The 16,844-nt window shown below is 39.6% G+C and overlaps 1 protein-coding gene across 1 annotated transcript in view; it reads left to right on the forward strand.

Moving 5' to 3' along the window:
* The window catches only part of CACNA1S (calcium voltage-gated channel subunit alpha1 S), a 74,654-nt gene that overhangs the window by 51,747 nt on the left and 6,063 nt on the right, over positions 1-16,844 (forward strand). The window contains exons 30-40 of the mRNA XM_083358307.1: positions 1,267-1,407; positions 1,576-1,641; positions 3,059-3,150; positions 4,329-4,494; positions 8,044-8,171; positions 9,684-9,780; positions 10,848-10,950; positions 12,165-12,266; positions 12,992-13,116; positions 14,597-14,725; positions 16,502-16,710. Coding sequence (XP_083214433.1) covers positions 1,267-1,407; positions 1,576-1,641; positions 3,059-3,150; positions 4,329-4,494; positions 8,044-8,171; positions 9,684-9,780; positions 10,848-10,950; positions 12,165-12,266; positions 12,992-13,116; positions 14,597-14,725; positions 16,502-16,710 — 1,358 coding nt within the window. The remainder of the gene's footprint in view (positions 1-1,266; positions 1,408-1,575; positions 1,642-3,058; positions 3,151-4,328; positions 4,495-8,043; positions 8,172-9,683; positions 9,781-10,847; positions 10,951-12,164; positions 12,267-12,991; positions 13,117-14,596; positions 14,726-16,501; positions 16,711-16,844) is intronic.

A 16,844-nucleotide genomic window follows, 5' to 3' on the forward strand; every position in this document is an offset into this window, starting at 1 on the left:
TAATAGGATTTCTGTAAACATTACAGTGTCCTTAGGGGAAAAAAAGTCTTTTTGTATCTAACTTGGTAGGATCTAGATTCTTTCAAGTAAAAACTGGTGGGATTTAAAATACAAAACACTGAGAATTACTGCCTTAGTTCCACTTGTTGTACCTCTGAGGCTAAGGGCATCTGGAGAATAGCTTCATATATGATCTCAGTACCTGGACACATTAGTATAAAAGGAGGTATCCCTTCAGATACCTGGGTCCTATTCTGCTTTGGGGTTTGTTGAATATTTGCACAAATACAAGCGCGACAAGAATGATCAAGATAGATGAAACAAGGTGAGGTATTCTCAGTGAAAATATCAGTAGGCAATGGATCCTTGATAGCTCCAGTGAATCTGGTTGGTTGACTTTCTCTTATATTGAAATACATAATAAACAAAGTTTGGCCCCATTGCATTTTAATATATACATAGTGATAAGCTATAAACCATGATTTACAAACCACAGTGGCTGGGTTAATACAACACACACAAACACACACACACACACACACACACACACACACACACACACACACACACAGTATATAATTGTCTCCATACATCCTTTTTGAAGGAGGTGTCTGAATCCTTCTAGAACCTCTAGTTTAATTTTGTGGTCTTGGACTGCTGTAAGGACGGGGAGTTGGAGATTCTGCCCAAAACACATAATATAAAACAGTGGTCCCCAACCTTTATGGTTTGGTAGGCCAGGGTTGGGGGACGAGAAGGGAACTGACCCATGCAAGTGGTGGGCTGGCACGTGCGAGTGGAGTCCAGTTGTGGAAGTTAAGCTGCATGCACAAGTGCCAGCCCGCTGCTCTCACAGCCCACTTCTAAACCAGCCATGGCCTGGTAGTGGACCACAGCCCAGCGGTTGGTGTCCCTGATCTAAAAGATGAATACAAGTCTGTGTCCTTCAAAGAGTCAAAGGTCTTTGAAAATGAACTAACTGATATTTCCATGGACTTGAGAGTCATTCTTTGTGCCTGGGAGTCATATTCAAGAAGTACCTGGGGCCAAAATAGGTAGTAAGTAGATCTAGAACAGCAAAATTGAGAAAGGCCAACATCTCTCCTGTCTTAGAAATATCATGTCAACCTCTTCTCTGCAAATAAACAGTAGGTTGTAACTGTCTTATTTAGGGACCCCTGGTGAATACAAGCGACTCCTCCAGTGAATAAAGTTTACTTCCTTCTGTCTGCTTCTTCCACTGCAAGGGGTATGTTCTTTCCACAGCTTCCTGCCATAGATCCTGATGACAGCGGTCGTATCTCCATCACTTTTTTCCGGCTTTTCAGGGTCCTAAGGCTAGTAAAATTGCTGAGCCGAGGAGAAGGCATTAGAAATTTGCTCTGGACATTTATCAAATCCTTCCAGGTAAGTACATCTTACTGGATGTGCAAGCTCATATCCAAGTGAAGGAAAAATCCTGAAAAATGGGATTGGACTGGGTGAAATGGAAACTATAGCAATTCAACCCCTTCCAACTCATAGCTGAACTGCAGTTGTGGATGATCCTCAGATTCTTCTATACTTTATCCCCAGGCACTACCTCATGTGGCTTTGCTGATTGTAATGTTGTTCTTCATCTATGCTGTAATTGGGATGCAGGTAAGCAATGCAAATGAACATTTGCATTACCTTATTGGACAATCCACCCCTAAATCCCAGTTATAAACCATTTAAATGGACCTTAATGCAGGGGTATCAAACTGCCCGCCCACGGGCCGGATGCGTCACAACAAAACCACTCCCAGTCCATTGCTGGTAATGGGGAAAAAGCTCCAATACATTGCATGATGTCACGCCACCAGTTTGACATGTCTGCCTTAATGTAATTTCCTTACTTGGATTCTTTTTTTATTCTCAAACTCTATTCCCCCTTTTCAACACATAAGTTGAAAAGTATTGTCAGGGCTATATGTCATTCCTGCCTGGACCTCCAACCTCTTCATCTTCAGCAATGAAGCCCCCTAATGGTCCCTTCCTTGGTCACCTCTTTCATCATGTGACTATTGGTAGCCCTTCAACTGACAACCATTCGTTTAATGACAGTTCGAAGTTACAATGGTGCTGAAAAAAGTGACTTACAACCAGTCACCACACTTACAACCATCACATCATCCCCATGGTCATGTGATCAAAATTTAGAGTCTTCCCAGGGGCTTCCAACAAGCAAAGAGAATGGGGGAAGCCAGATCATTTTATTTTATTTTATTTCAATTTAATGATCGCATAATTCATTTAATGACTGAAGTGATTAATGTGGGCCATGGCCAAAAAAAGATCATAAAATTGGGCATGACTCATTTAATAGTTGCGCCACTTAGCAACAGAAATTCTAGCCCCAGTTATGGTTGTAAGATGAGGACCACCTGTACAGAGATTAACCTGCAATGTGGGAAGAAAGCGGAGACTCAGAGTGATTCTATTTCCACTGGTGAGTTTAATGTCACCTGGGATGTTCTTCAATAGGACTTGGGATATTTTCAGATGGGGAATCCTAGCATAATCCTTGGGTACTTATTTCTATCCTCCCCCCCCTCCGCCCTTAATTGTGTTTTGTGGAAAGTAAAAAGGTGAAAGAAACAGTAAAAAATATAGGAGAGTTACAAAGGGAAAATAATCCCTTTGTTTCAGAAAATGTGAGAAGATGATGGTATGATAGAAACATCACCTGGAAGCAGTTGCTGTTTCTTAATGGAGGATTGCAAACACAATTTTGCTTCCCTGAGAAATTCAAAGGGAAGCTTCTAGGCCATGGCTTTTACCATAAATGGAACCTCTCACAATGCACTCCCGTGTTTTTGTTGCTTTTTCTTTCTCTTTTCCCCTTACCACAAAAAAAAATATTGTTCAGGTTGGAAAAGGGGGACCCAGATGTTTAAGTAAGGAAGAATGTCCAAAGAAGCCCTATGCCTAAATTAAATAGCTCAAGTAGAATTCAGTATGAGCAAAGCATCAGGGAATGGTCACAAGCTGCAAGGTTTTGCAGATAAGCCTCTGACAACAGCATGTTCATTTATAGATGTTTGGGAAAATTGCACTGGTAGATGGAACTCAAATAAACCGGAACAACAACTTTCAGACTTTCCCACAAGCAGTGTTGATGCTATTCAGGTCTGTATCATTTCAGCTTACTTGGTTTATAGCTGTGGGCCCACCTTATCTTGAATAGCCTTTCCTCCCTTCTTATCGGTGCGGTGGCATCTCCTCTCTTGACAGAAGACCCTTTAAGATCCCCAAAGTATCATCTTCGAAAACGTGGCCCTGTGTACATTTTCTATAGATATCAAGGTTGATGTTAAAAGTTAGCATGAATGTGTGGTTGCTGTTCAAACAGAGCAGGCCGGAATAGGTTAGCTACACTTTTAAATTATGTGTTCGCTTTTTCTGGTGCTGTAGGGGGCGTAGCTGTCATACTGGTATAATGAAATCAGTGGAACTAATGGGCCAATTTTTCAAATGTGATTTGGGAGGCTTTAGGTTAGTTGGCTAAGAATTATCGAGATAGTTTAAATAGAATGGAGACGATGTTTGAATAAAACAATTCCTGTTTAAGGGATTAATTTTCAACAGTGCTATTTCCTACACTTTTCAATGCCACTGAATGAGCCAAATGTATACTTTGGTTTCCTAGTGTTTTGTGGTAGTGAATCTGCCGATTGGTGAAAAAAAATAATGTAATGGGTTAAATAACAACTCTTCCCAATATTTTGGGAGGAGTGGGGAGTAAACTCAACTGTAACTAAAACGCTAGGCTAGAACCAGGAGAGTACTAGTTCTGCCTTAGGTATGAAACCCGGTTATGTGACTTTGGGCCAGTCACCATCTCTTACTTAGCCCAACGCCACAGAGTTGTAACTGTGGGGAAAATAGGAGGAAGGCATATTGTGTTTGTTTGCCACCTTGCATTATCTATAAAAATAACAAAGGCAGGAGATAGATAGATAGATAGATAGATAGATAGATAGATAGATAGATAGATAGATAGATAGATAGATAAAATTATCCCAACTATCCTTGAGATTTTTTCCCCCAATTTATTCCAGAACATTTGACCATGAATGAATAAATGAGAACTGCTATTGGAAAGGATAGTATGTATGAATGCGATTATAATTCCTGCAATTTAATTTAGAAAACATTAATCTAAAAAAATTAATCTTAATCTAAAAAATCCTGATTGATACTACTTTTAAAGAAGGTCAATTACATCTGTGAATTATTTTTATAATCCTTCTGGGTTAGGTTTACATATAATATTATACCTTGCCTTAATTTCCCCTTTTCTCTAGGTGTGCCACAGGTGAAGCCTGGCAGGAAGTCTTATTAGGTGCCAGCTATGGCAAGTTATGTGAGTCCGACTCTGACTCTGATTTTGCTCCTGGAGAAGAATACACCTGTGGTTCAGGCTTTGCTTATTTCTACTTTGTAAGCTTTTACATGATGTGTGCATTCCTGGTATGTTTTTTTCTTCCTTCTTTCTCATATCAGGCTGTTAAAGTATATTGTGTGCGTCCAACATATATTTGCAATATATAGATAAATGGGGCATTATCAGAACAGGAAGTAAATGCAACAGGTGGAGTTCATTCAATTATTGAGTTATTCACAATTGAGGGGAAAAATATTTGGACATTAACGATAGGTTGAAAGGAAGATAGTGCATTTATAATCATAATAATAATCTTATATAGGTAGATTAATAATTTAAGTGTGACATGCAATGAAAATGGTACATCATTTAATGCTCCTGATCAATCCAACCAATGTTCAGTTCAGTATTCTCCCTTTTGTTCTCCAGGTTTCCATGCCACATCCTCTCCCAAACAGATATTCCATTCTCATTCTTATTGGGCTGTTTACGTTTATTGCTCAGATTTCTTTTTCTACAGTTTTCCCCCTACTATTGCAAAGCTTGGGGTTCTTTCCAGAATGCAAATAATTCCCTGTAACCATGTTGGTTACTTAGCCATCAGAACTTAATTCCTAAGTTCACATTTAATATATAGATTTCTATCCCTATCCAATGCCACCCCCATGGTGCAGCTGAGGAAATCAGACTGACTAGATTCCAGTAAAGGTAAAGGTAAAGGTTCCCCCGCACATGTGTGCTAGTCGTTTCCAAATCTAGGGTCCGGTGCTCATCTCCATTTCAAAGCCGAAGAGCCAGCACTTGTCCGAGGACGTCTCCGTGGTCATGTGGCCGGCGTGACTAGACGCCAAAGGTGCACGGAACGCTGTTACCTTCCCACCATAGTGGTCCCTATTTTTCTACTTCCATTTTTACGTGCTTTTGAACTGCTAGGTTGGCAGAAGCTGGGACGAGTAACAGGCGCTAACTCTGTTAAGCGGCACTCGGGATTCGACCTGCCAAACTGCCAACCTTCTGATCGACAAGCTCAGTGTCCTAACCCACTGAGCCACCACGTCCCTTAAATGATTCCAGTACATTATAGCTAATGTGATTTGAAATGGAGACTTTTTGGCCTACAATTCTCATTTCCCGGGATTACACTATATCATGTTAATGAAATGTACATTAGGGGTCCTTGGTGCTCTCTGAGCTTACTTGTTTCCTTGCAGATGTTTCATTACCCAAATTAGGTAACATCATCAGTGCTGGTCTAGTTTGATTTGCAGTTTGATTTTTCTTTTCCCAGATGTCTTTGGGATGTATTCTGATAATGTTACCTAGTTTGGATCATGAAACGTCTGCAAGAAAACAAGCAAGCTTAGAGAGCATCAAGGACCTCTCATGTCAAACCTGAGCTACAAATATTCTCCTTTATTAGAAATGTACATTACTTTCATTTCAAGGGTCCTTTTGTGTCTGTCATGTGGGAGTAGGTAAATCTGCTACATCTTCCAATGCCAGACTGCAGGGATTGCAAATATTGTGCCAAACCAAGTATTAAGGGTGAAAACAAGACCAGAAACAGACTGTGTGGCATTTTTTTCCACAGAACAGTGAAAGTTATATGGAAGCAGTGTATGTGATCCTATAGGCACTGTCTGGGCAGGTTTTTTTCTTGGTTTCATTATGTTACAACACCTGCAAAAACTACTTGACCAGAGGTAGAATAATATATTTGTAGTACATGGCAGCTATTGCCAGTGTCTTCCTCACTGCTTCTAAGACATGAAAAACATGAAAAACAAAGGCTATTTTTCCCCCAGGCTGTCCCAGCTACTACACATAGTTCATTTCATTAAAAATGATGGCAGGCTGTTAAGATGTTTTCATAAATTAGTGTTAGGAACTGCTGACCACTAGTCTCCAGAGCTATTCATGGTCTATGATCCTCAATTCCACTGAAATGTAAACTTGACTAAACTGACCGTGGAGCCAGGGAATATTAGGTCACAGTTATCAAGATTAATTGACTTCCTTTGGTTTGTGAAGGGCGATTAGAGGCCAAATCTGAAGTTAAAAAAAGGAGGGAAGTCTGCTTGCCTTCATTCCTTTTATAAGGCTTAAAAGATTAGCAAAGCCTTGCTTTTATCTGTTTTATTAGATCAAATAATGTTAAATAGCAATAGCAGTTAGACTTATATACCACTTCATAGTGCTTTACAGCCCTCTCTAGGCAGTTTTACAGAGTCAGCGTATTGCTCCCAATAATCTGGATTCTCATTTTACCAAACTCAGAAGGATAGAAGGCTGAGTAAACCTTATGCTGGTCAGGATTGAACTCCTGGCAGTGAGCAGAGTTAGCTTGCATTACTGCATTCTAACCACTGCGCCACCATGGTTCTTAATATTGCCCCCATGTCAGATTTCACATTTGTTTGAATTTTCTCAAATGTCCAGACACTTCCTGAAGCAACATTATACTGCAATAGAATGGCAACTTGGAATATTCCTTTTCTTCCCTTATTTAAATGTACTTCTTCAGTACATTTTAGAAAAGGAGGGTAGCCAAGTAGATGAAATGAAGCAGTTGGTCCTTTGGTTCTGGTTGCAGAATCAGACCCATGCCATGGGGGCAGCACTTTTGTCACTACCACCTTTTGCAACACTTAAGAGAGAAGCTACTATTAGAAAAAGAAAGAAACTTGCAATCTGTGTTCTTAAAACTCCTTTTAACTGATAAATCCAACAACAGGATGCATATCTGTCTTGGAAAAAGTGGGCTTTTTAATTCTGTCTTGGTGTAACTTATATTCTTTGATAGAGTAATTGGAAGCATTTAAGAAATGAAAAGTTGAGGATCATTATATTTATTTATTTATTTATTTATTTATTTATTTATTTATTTATTTATTTATTTTTGGGACTTATATGCCGCCCTATCTCCCGAAGGACTCAGGGCGGCTAACAACAATAAAAAACAACAATACAAAAATTTTAAAAAGAATTAAATAACAGCCCCAAAATAAATTAACTACACAGTTAAAAATTAAAACATATTTAAAAACCCATCATCAATCCAGGTCAGCCTGATGGAAGAAAAAAGTTTTGAGGTCGCGGCAAAAGGACCGGAGGTCCGGGGCCATCCGAAGCTCAAGGGGGAGTTGGTTCCATAGGGCTGGCGCTCCCACAGAGAAGGCCCTCCCCCTGGGGGTCGCCAGCCAACATTGTCTGGCCGACGGCACCCTGAAGAGGCCCTCTCTGTGTGAGCGCACTGGGCGATGGGAAGTCGTCCTCGGTAGCAGACGGTCCTGCAAATATCCCGGGCCTAAGCCATGTAGGGCTTTAAAGGTAAGTACCATTATCATTTGTGCTCATAAGAATATCCATTTATAATTATAACTTTTCTGCTGATGAACTAATTATTTAGGTTAGTTGGAGTCTAACTTGTGAAACCATCCAGATACATGAAAGCCAGAATTTATGGAAATGTTGTTTTATTGCCTGAGAAAAACAAGCCAGTTAGCTTTTATAGCACAGTCAAGGGTTTAATACTTTGAATCTGTCTGATGCCAAAGAAAATTTCTTGATGATGGTTAGGATCCATTGTCTGCTGTCATCTTTCACCTAAAATGTGTCAATGCATTTCTCCTTAGATTATCAATCTCTTTGTTGCTGTCATCATGGATAATTTTGACTACCTCACACGGGATTGGTCCATCTTAGGTCCCCACCACCTGGATGAATTCAAAAAAATCTGGGCAGAATATGATCCTGAAGCCACGTGAGAATTTCTCTATTGGTAGATTGCTGTGAATTGCTTCACTGAAAATGAAAAGCAAGCTCAGTGGTTTTGTTTTTTTTAAAAAAAAAGTTATCTAAAATGAGCATCTGAAAGGTGTTCACTTATATATCTACAGGATAAGAATGGTGATACTTTTACTTTGCTTTCAGTCTATTTCAGCCTAAATGGAGAACGCTAATCATAAGACACTTTCTTGGGATACTTGCGCATTTATTTGCAAGTGTGTTTGTAATGGGAATATTAGAGGGATATAATAAAATGTAGTAACATAATCTAAGAGGGAGATTAAGATGCAATTTTATGTACTAATATAGATATTGGGCTAAATTTCCAAATTTTGTTTTGAGCATTCACTGCTGCCTATAAGCTTAAAGTTTCCTGTTCAATCATGGAGTCCTCGGTGCTCTCCGAACTTGGTTGTTCACTCGCAGACATTTTATTACCCAACTAGGTAACATCATCAGTGCTACTGAGTGTGGTGTTTGATTCATGTTTATATACAATAGGTTGCCTTGCCACAGATGATGGGAGTTTGCTTTTCTCCTTGATTGTTCCTTGATTAGGTCATTCTTTTCTGCTTGATTGTTTCTCTGCAGTTAATCCCTGCTTCTCTGAGTGTAGGCTGCTAGAAAGGACGTGCTCTGGTCTTTTTGTTTCTTCCTTGACATTTTTAATTTAAAAAAAACCTTTCAGTGCACCAAGAACTCCACAGTTTAGTCCTGAGCTACATATAATTCTCTTCTCTTGGTTTCCTGTTAAAATGAATTGAGGATCCATTTGTTCACAAACAAATTTGCTAATCAATATTTTAAAGATAGTGAACAATAAATTTAGAATGACTAGCTGTTCTGGAGACAGAGGAAGTCCTGATTATTGCTTTGCTGTGTTAGGTATAAAAATGGATTTTCCAAGAATAAGTATCATCAAGGACCGTTCATGGAATTATAGGTGTTCAATATCCTTTGATAAATAATTCTTCCTACGAGTTATCTTTCACAAATTATATTTTTATATCACCAAAAAAGCATGTGTTTATCATACAGTGAAGTGCTGCAAACGGCAATGACTGGGTCTGCATTAAATGCTGATTCAAACAAACCATGTTATGGCTTTGTGAGATGTGTGAACCAAATAATGCCCTTTCTCAATCTGCTTATATTGTTTTATTTGCATGACACAATCAGATTTGTAAAGAATATCAGTCTACAAGGCTTGACAGGAATTGAGAGATTCCTGGAGTTTGTATAGCTGATTTTGATTTGCTCCACAGGAAAAATTATCAGCTTCTTCCAGGAATGCTTTTTGACACATACTGTAGGTCATGGACAATGCTAGCTGATCAAAAACCTAAAACAGAAATGTGTGCTAATTCACTTTGATTTTTTTAAAAAAAATGCCAAGGGGATATTACATTGTGGCCTTTGCCACAATTCAAAGTTCTAGTTTTTGCATCGTATGTATAAAATATGACTACCTTTTGTTTTACTTCAGGGGTCGAATTAAGCATCTAGATGTGGTAACTCTGTTGAGACGAATCCAGCCTCCCCTAGGGTTTGGGAAATTTTGTCCACACCGTGTAGCTTGCAAGGTAATTGGATAACAGAGAATATTTCCTTATCAATGATTAAGGGCCTGGAGACAAAAACATATGAAGAACAGTTGCAGGAATTGGGTATGGCCAGTCTAGAGAAAAGAAGGACTAGGGGGTGACATGATAGCAGTATTCCAGTATTTGAGGGGCTGTCACAAAGAAGAGGGGGCCAACTTATTTTCCAAAGCACCTGAAGGCAAGACAAGAAACAATGGATGGAAATAATCAAGGAGAGAAGCAACCTGGAATTAAGGAGAAACTTCCTAACAGTAAGGACAATTAACCAGTGGAACAGCTTGCCTTCAGAGGTTGTAGGTGCTTCACCACTGGAGGTTTTGAAAAAAAGGCTGGACAGCCCCCTATCTGAAATGGTATAGGGTCTCCTGCTTGAGCAGAGGGTTTGACTAGAGCAGGGGTCAGCAACCTGAAACAGTGAAAGAGCCACTCGGAACCGGTTCCCTTACAAAAGGAAAAACTGGGAGCCGCAGAAAATGTGCGCACATGCGCGTATATGTGCGCATGCGCAGAACAGGGTTTGACTGAAGAGTGGAGCCAAGGCGAGATATGCACCTACCCTGCATATTTGAATTGATTGGTTGAACTTTTTTAGTCCCACTTTTTTTTGGGGGGGACTGCACATGGCAGAGGACTGGGAGCCGCAGGAGATGGCTGAAAGAGCCGCATGCGGCTCCGGAGCCGCGGGTTGCAGACCTGTGGACTAGAGGATCTCCAAGGTCGCTTCCAGCTCTGTTCTGATTCTGACATTCAGTGCTATGTAGACCCGATCTCATTTCTGTTCTGTTGCCCAAAATGGCATTGGAATCCTGATAGGAATGAAAGACTGATGCTCCATTCTGTTTCTTAGATAAGATTGTAATGAATATTAAAATGTGTTTGTATATGTAAAAGCTGTGATCACATATCATACAAAACTAGGATTTTTTTTTACCATGGTTAGTTGAATGAATTAAAAATAAACCAGATCATGAAATAGTCCTACAGTATGCGTAAATCCAACCATAATGTTTTTTTCTTTCTGGCATATATTTCTGTATGTTTTTCAGCGCCTAGTGGGCATGAATATGCCACTGAATAGTGATGGCACGGTTACTTTCAATGCTACACTCTTTGCTCTGGTGAGAACTGCTCTCAAGATCAAGACAGAAGGTAAAGAGTGGAAAGTGCCAATGTTATGTCATGAATAACTTCACTGCATTCTCTCGTAGCCGTTATTATTTCATGAATGGGAAAGAACATTAATCACCTTATATACCAATAGAAAAATAGCTGACACTAAAATCCATTACTGCACAATTACATAAGGCCAACAGTAGATGCTATAAATCAATAATAATTAATACCTTTCTAGTGCATTTAATCATAAAACCTCAACCAGTCAAGACTTCATCTGTCGTAAATTACAGTAAGTAGTTTCAGTAGGGATCTGTGCCAACACACTGCTCCTAGAGCTTTAGGGCTTTAAAGAACCTGAGTTTTCAAAAAGCAAAAAACAAATACTAGCAAGTTCATCCATGGCTAGGATTATAGAAGATTTGAACCACCCTAATATTTAAATTAAGGGACGCGGTGGCTCAGTGGGTTAGGACGCTGAGCTTGTCGATCAGAAGGTCGGCAGTTTGGCGGGTCGAATCCCGAGCACTGCGTAACAGAGTGAGTGCCTGTTACTCGTCCCAGCTTCTGCCCACCTAGCAGTTCGAAAGCACGTAAAAATGCAAGTAGAAAAATAGGGACCACTACGGTGGGAAGGTAACAGCGTTCCGTGCGCCTTTGGCGTCTAGTCATGCCGGCCACATGACCACGGAGACGTCCTCGGACAAGCGCTGGCTCTTCGGCTTTGAAACGGAGATGAGCACCGGCCCCTAGAGTCGGAAGTGACTAGCACGCATGTGCGGGGGAACCTTTACCTTTACCTTAATATTTAAATTAAACTTTAGTTGCAGCCTCATTTTAGTAAAATGAGCCACTCAGCACCATCGGAAGTTGGGGGTGGCCTCTAAATTTAAATAAGTGAAGAAATTTTATACAAAATCAAAATCACGAAAGAGCCACAGGCCAGTGGCAGAGACCATACAGGGGCACTTTGTTTCCCATGCTTCCACAAACTGAGGTTTGGATATTCATTATTGGTAAATATAAACCAGAGTTATCAATGATAAAGGACTTTGAGACGTTATTTGCATTTCGAGTCATGTAGTTCTATTTGGAAGAGGACTTTTGGAGAATACACAGAATGATAGAGTTTTTGTCCAAGGTTTCTCAGGTTCTATTTATCATGGTTTGATTTAGTTAAGCTACAATTGAACTCTGAGTACTAAGTTATGTACTGGTATAAATCAATTTGTATGATGGGTGCTTTGTAGGTAACTTTGAGAAAGCCAATGAAGAGCTGAGGATGATTATTAAAAAAATCTGGAAGAGAACTAGCATGAAGCTTTTAGACCAAGTCATTCCACCAATTGGAGGTGAGTCCTCACACTACCGTATGGATCTTCCTTTCCATTTCTAGTGCTTGTGACTGATCTACTTACAAATTCTCATAAAATTTAATGTGTAAAGAGTAGCTTGGTATATGAATTCATACATACTATACCTCTCTTGCATAATTACAATGCCTTGTTGTTGTTGTTAGCTGCGAAGTCGTGTCCGACCCATCGCGACCCTATGGACAATGTTCCTCCAGGCCTTCCTGTCCTCTACCATCTTCTGGAGTCCATTTAAGCTCACGCCTACTGCTTCAGTGACTCCATCCAGCCACCTCATTCTCTGTCGTCCCCTTCTTCTATTGCCCTCGATCTTTCCCAGCATTAGGCTTTTCTCCAGTGAGTCTTTCCTTCTCATTAGGTGGCCAAAGTATTTGAGTTTTAGCTTCAGGATCTGGCCTTCTAAAGAGCAGTCGGGATTGATCTCCTCTAGGACTGACCGGTTTGATCGCTTTGCAGTCCAAGGGACTCGCAGGAGTCTTCTCCAGCACCATAGTTCAAAGGCCTCAATTCTTTGGCGCTCAGCCTTTCTTATGGTCCAACTTTCACTGCCATACATTGCAACTGGGAAGACCATAGCCTTGACTATACGCACTTTTGTTGACAGGGTGATGTCTCTGCTTTTTAGTGTGCTGTCTAGATTTGCCATGGCTTTCCTCCCCAGGAGCAAGCGTCTACAATGCCTTAATTTGTATATATTCCTCTAGATGATGAAGTTACTGTGGGAAAGTTTTATGCTACTTTCCTCATCCAGGATCATTTCAGAAAATTCATTAAGCGCCAGGAAGAATATTACGGATATCATCCTAAGAAAAATGCTGTTGAAATCCAGGTAAGTGGGAAACTGATATGAGAAATGCTGCATATTTTAATAACTTCTTAAGAAACAGAAATATTTTAACCCACAGGGGAGCGAGGACTGGTGAATGTTTCTCTCTTTTGGCACTTTTATCCTGGGATATGTGCATGTATTATGTGCATTCTCAACATATATGTTTTGGGGTTCTTTTAAGATCTGTGTACTAATATCTTTGAGAAATGTATTATGATATCTTATCACACAACCTATCTTATTTCCTCTATCTTTTTATAATCAAGCCTTTCTTCAACACTATATGTTTGCTCTGGTCTGAAATTGACTCTCCTTTATACAGCATGTACTATATGTGTGAGTCTATCCAAACTTGAGCAAAGTGTTAGGTACCATACTATTGTTCAATCCCTATCACGTACATGGAGAAGGAATGAGCTGTAAAACAATTTCACTTTACTCCAAAGGTTTGATTTATGGTTATGTACAAAGCCAATCTGTCTTTAAACAAGTTCTAGAATTTGTGTTTGGTGTGCTTAGCAATTGATAGAGCAGGATTAAGCAACCTAGGTGCTTAGATATCAACTCATATTATCCCTTAACTTACAAAGCCCTACATGGCATGGGTCCGGATTACCTACAGCAACACCTGCGGCCGGCGCCAACTTCCCTCCATCCAGTGCGCTCCCACAGAGAGGGCCTCCTCAGGGTGCCTCCGATCAAAGAATGCCGATTGGTGGCCCCCAGGGGGAGGGCGTTCTCTGTGGGCGCACCAGACCTGTGGAACCGCTTGCCGGTTGAGCTCTGGATGGCCCCAGACCTTCGCTCCTTCCGGCGCGATCTAAAAACGTATTTATTTGAGCAATCCGACCTGGTTTGATGGGTTAGGGCAGGGGGTTTAATATGTTTTTAATTGTTGTTTTAAATTCGGGCATTATATTTAATCGTTTTTTAACTTTTGTATTCTGTTTTTATATTTATTGCCCTGTACACCGCCCTGAGTCCTTTGGGAGAAGGGCGGTATAAAAAAATATAAAAAATAAATAAAAAATTAAATAAATAAATAAATAAATAATGCAATGGGACTGTATGCAGCTATCATGATTGGGAATCCAGAAATCCAGAAAAAATAGATGGCAGCAAAGAAATAGTATTTCAGACTGATCATGCTACATTGTAATGAGTCTGAAAAATAATAACCAACACAACTGGGTTTGGAGCCAAGAATTAGTGTTATTCTGCTGTGGTGTGATTGTCCTGCCAGCAGTTGAATTACTGCTTTCTGCCCCAATTGCTTTCTATCTAGTTGAGTCATGTTCAAAACCAGCAGCATCACACTGGTTGCATTACATTTGTCTATCTGAGAGGTGAGCAGGAGGTGAGGTTGAGAAGAGAAAGTTAATAATTCTTGGAGGATATATAGTACCTGCTCCATCCCTTTCTCATTTTGGTATGAATGGCCCCTTCCAATGCTAAAGGATTCCACCTCACTTCTAATAAGGCTGGCTTAAGGACCATTGAAGAGGAAGCTGCTCCTGAGATCAAAAGAGCAATCTCTGGGGATCTGACTGCAGAGGAGGAACTTGAAAGAGCTATGGTGGAGGCAGCGATGGAAGAAGGCATCTACAGGGTGAGTGTAATAAGTACAGAAGATATTAAGTATATGGTGGATATAAGAACAGATCTATTCTTTAATTTAAAAGGTCCCTTACGTTCTATCTACAAATTGCAGCAAACTGTATTTTTGCTGCTGTGACCCATGCTTTCTTACAGATCATTCCCTCTCTCACGTTTACCTTCCTCCCCACATTAAAATCATTCATTGCCCAGAAGATATATAGTTTCCTTGGTTATAAGTATCAGAATTATAATGGACAGAAGGGCCTTTGCTCTCCTCTTTATTTCTAAATTACTACTGGTGGTTTTTAAAATTCCTATTAAAAATGCATTCATCGTTCTGCAGAATGGAGAAGAGAGGGCTTCATGTTGTAAGCATTCCTTCTGAGCTAAATGAATATCCCTTTGCAAAATGGTCAGATACATGCATACCTATCAATACAAAACAGAAGTTTAGTAAACCTATCTAACCTGCACACCTCTTATGCACACCCTTCATTGAAGCTAATAGGAAAAAACCCCTCCATTTTTCTGCATCAATTTCATTTTTGGTTACACTAAAATGTAATTAAAAGAGAAAATCCTGATATAAATTTAAATGAATATTAAAGTACTGCATTATATTTTATAAGCAGCACAATTTGCAATCCAGGAGGACCATCAAAGATACCTGAATAAATTCATCATAAGCCCATACTGAATGGACTGGTCATATTGATGTTGAAGTTTTGATTATGTCATTATATTTTTATTGATTCATAAGCTTTGTACGTCACCTAGAAGACTTAGCTGATGAGAACATAAAAATGCCACACAAAATCATAAAGAAATGTAACATACCTCCTAAGATAACACATCTTTCTCTGTGGTGGATGCAATTGGATAATTTAAAATCATCATCCTCCAATCCTATATCTTGAAATGTCTGATACTGACCAAAAGGGCAAGGCAGATTCTGCGAATTCTGAAACTCACTTTGCTCTACCACTCATATCAAAGTTGGAGAATTTTTCCATTTTCCTTGCAGCGTTGGCGGGGACCTCTATATTGGCTAAGTGAAAATTCCAAGAAGCTTCAGAGCATAAAATTTAAACCTGTGTTTCCCTGAAAGGCTATTCTCCTGTCACAGCACTGCATCATTTCTCAGAAATAGGCAAAAAGAAAATACTCCAAGGAGTAAATGTAATATTTAATCCATCGCAAGCTGCATTCTGTGAAACTCATTCTTGATCAAATAATTGCGAAACTTGGGTATGAACAAGCAACTTTTCTTTTAATCATTTAAAATGTACAGTGAAATTTGTTTCTCGCTGAGGCCAACAACATACACAATCTGATGGGGGGGAATTATACACAATTTGTGAATCTCAATGAATTTTGTATTATGCTAAAAAAAAATCCAAAAAACATATTTAAGTGACCCTGACTCTTCAAAAGTTCAGCAAGGTGGAAGGTACACCTGGAATCCTTTTGCCTTATAGTACACTTTTGCTCAAAATTGTTCTCCGTTGTTACTCCTGAAAATTATGTACCACAAATAATAATTTTAAATTGATAAATTGAACTTTTAGGGTTCAGCTTACTGTCCCACAGTAAAATGGTGTCAGGGGAAAAAAGTTAAACGTTAGAAAAACACCTTTAATGTGTAGCTTGATCCTTAGCTTACCAGAAGTGTGAGTTCTTGAGCTTCTTCGGTTTCTTCAGCTTCTTCTGTTCTCTGCTGTTGAAACACAAAATGGCTTTAGGAGAAACAAGGTGACCATCTTTTCTTTTTCTCCCTTAAATTCAGAGAACAGGGGGCTTGTTTGGCCAGGTTGAAAACTTCATTGAGCCCAGCAGCCCCCTTCCACCACATATGGCAAACCAGAGGCCTCTGCAGTTCACCGAGATGGGTAGTGAAGAACTAGATTCCCCAGTATTCATTGAGGACTTTCCACCCACAAGAGGCACCAATGTGAACAACAGCAACAATAATGCTAACAACAATGCAACAATACAGTAAGAACTAAAGTTGGAATTAAAAAATGGGAACAGTTAGAATATAGGATCCAAAATTGGATAGTAACATTCATTTCAGAAGAATACTCTGGTATAAATTATTAGGTGGGACCTGGAATGTTTTAAAGGAGTCC

Source organism: Vipera ursinii (assembly GCF_947247035.1).
Source record: "Vipera ursinii genome assembly, chromosome: 3".
NCBI lineage: Eukaryota > Metazoa > Chordata > Lepidosauria > Squamata > Viperidae > Vipera > Vipera ursinii.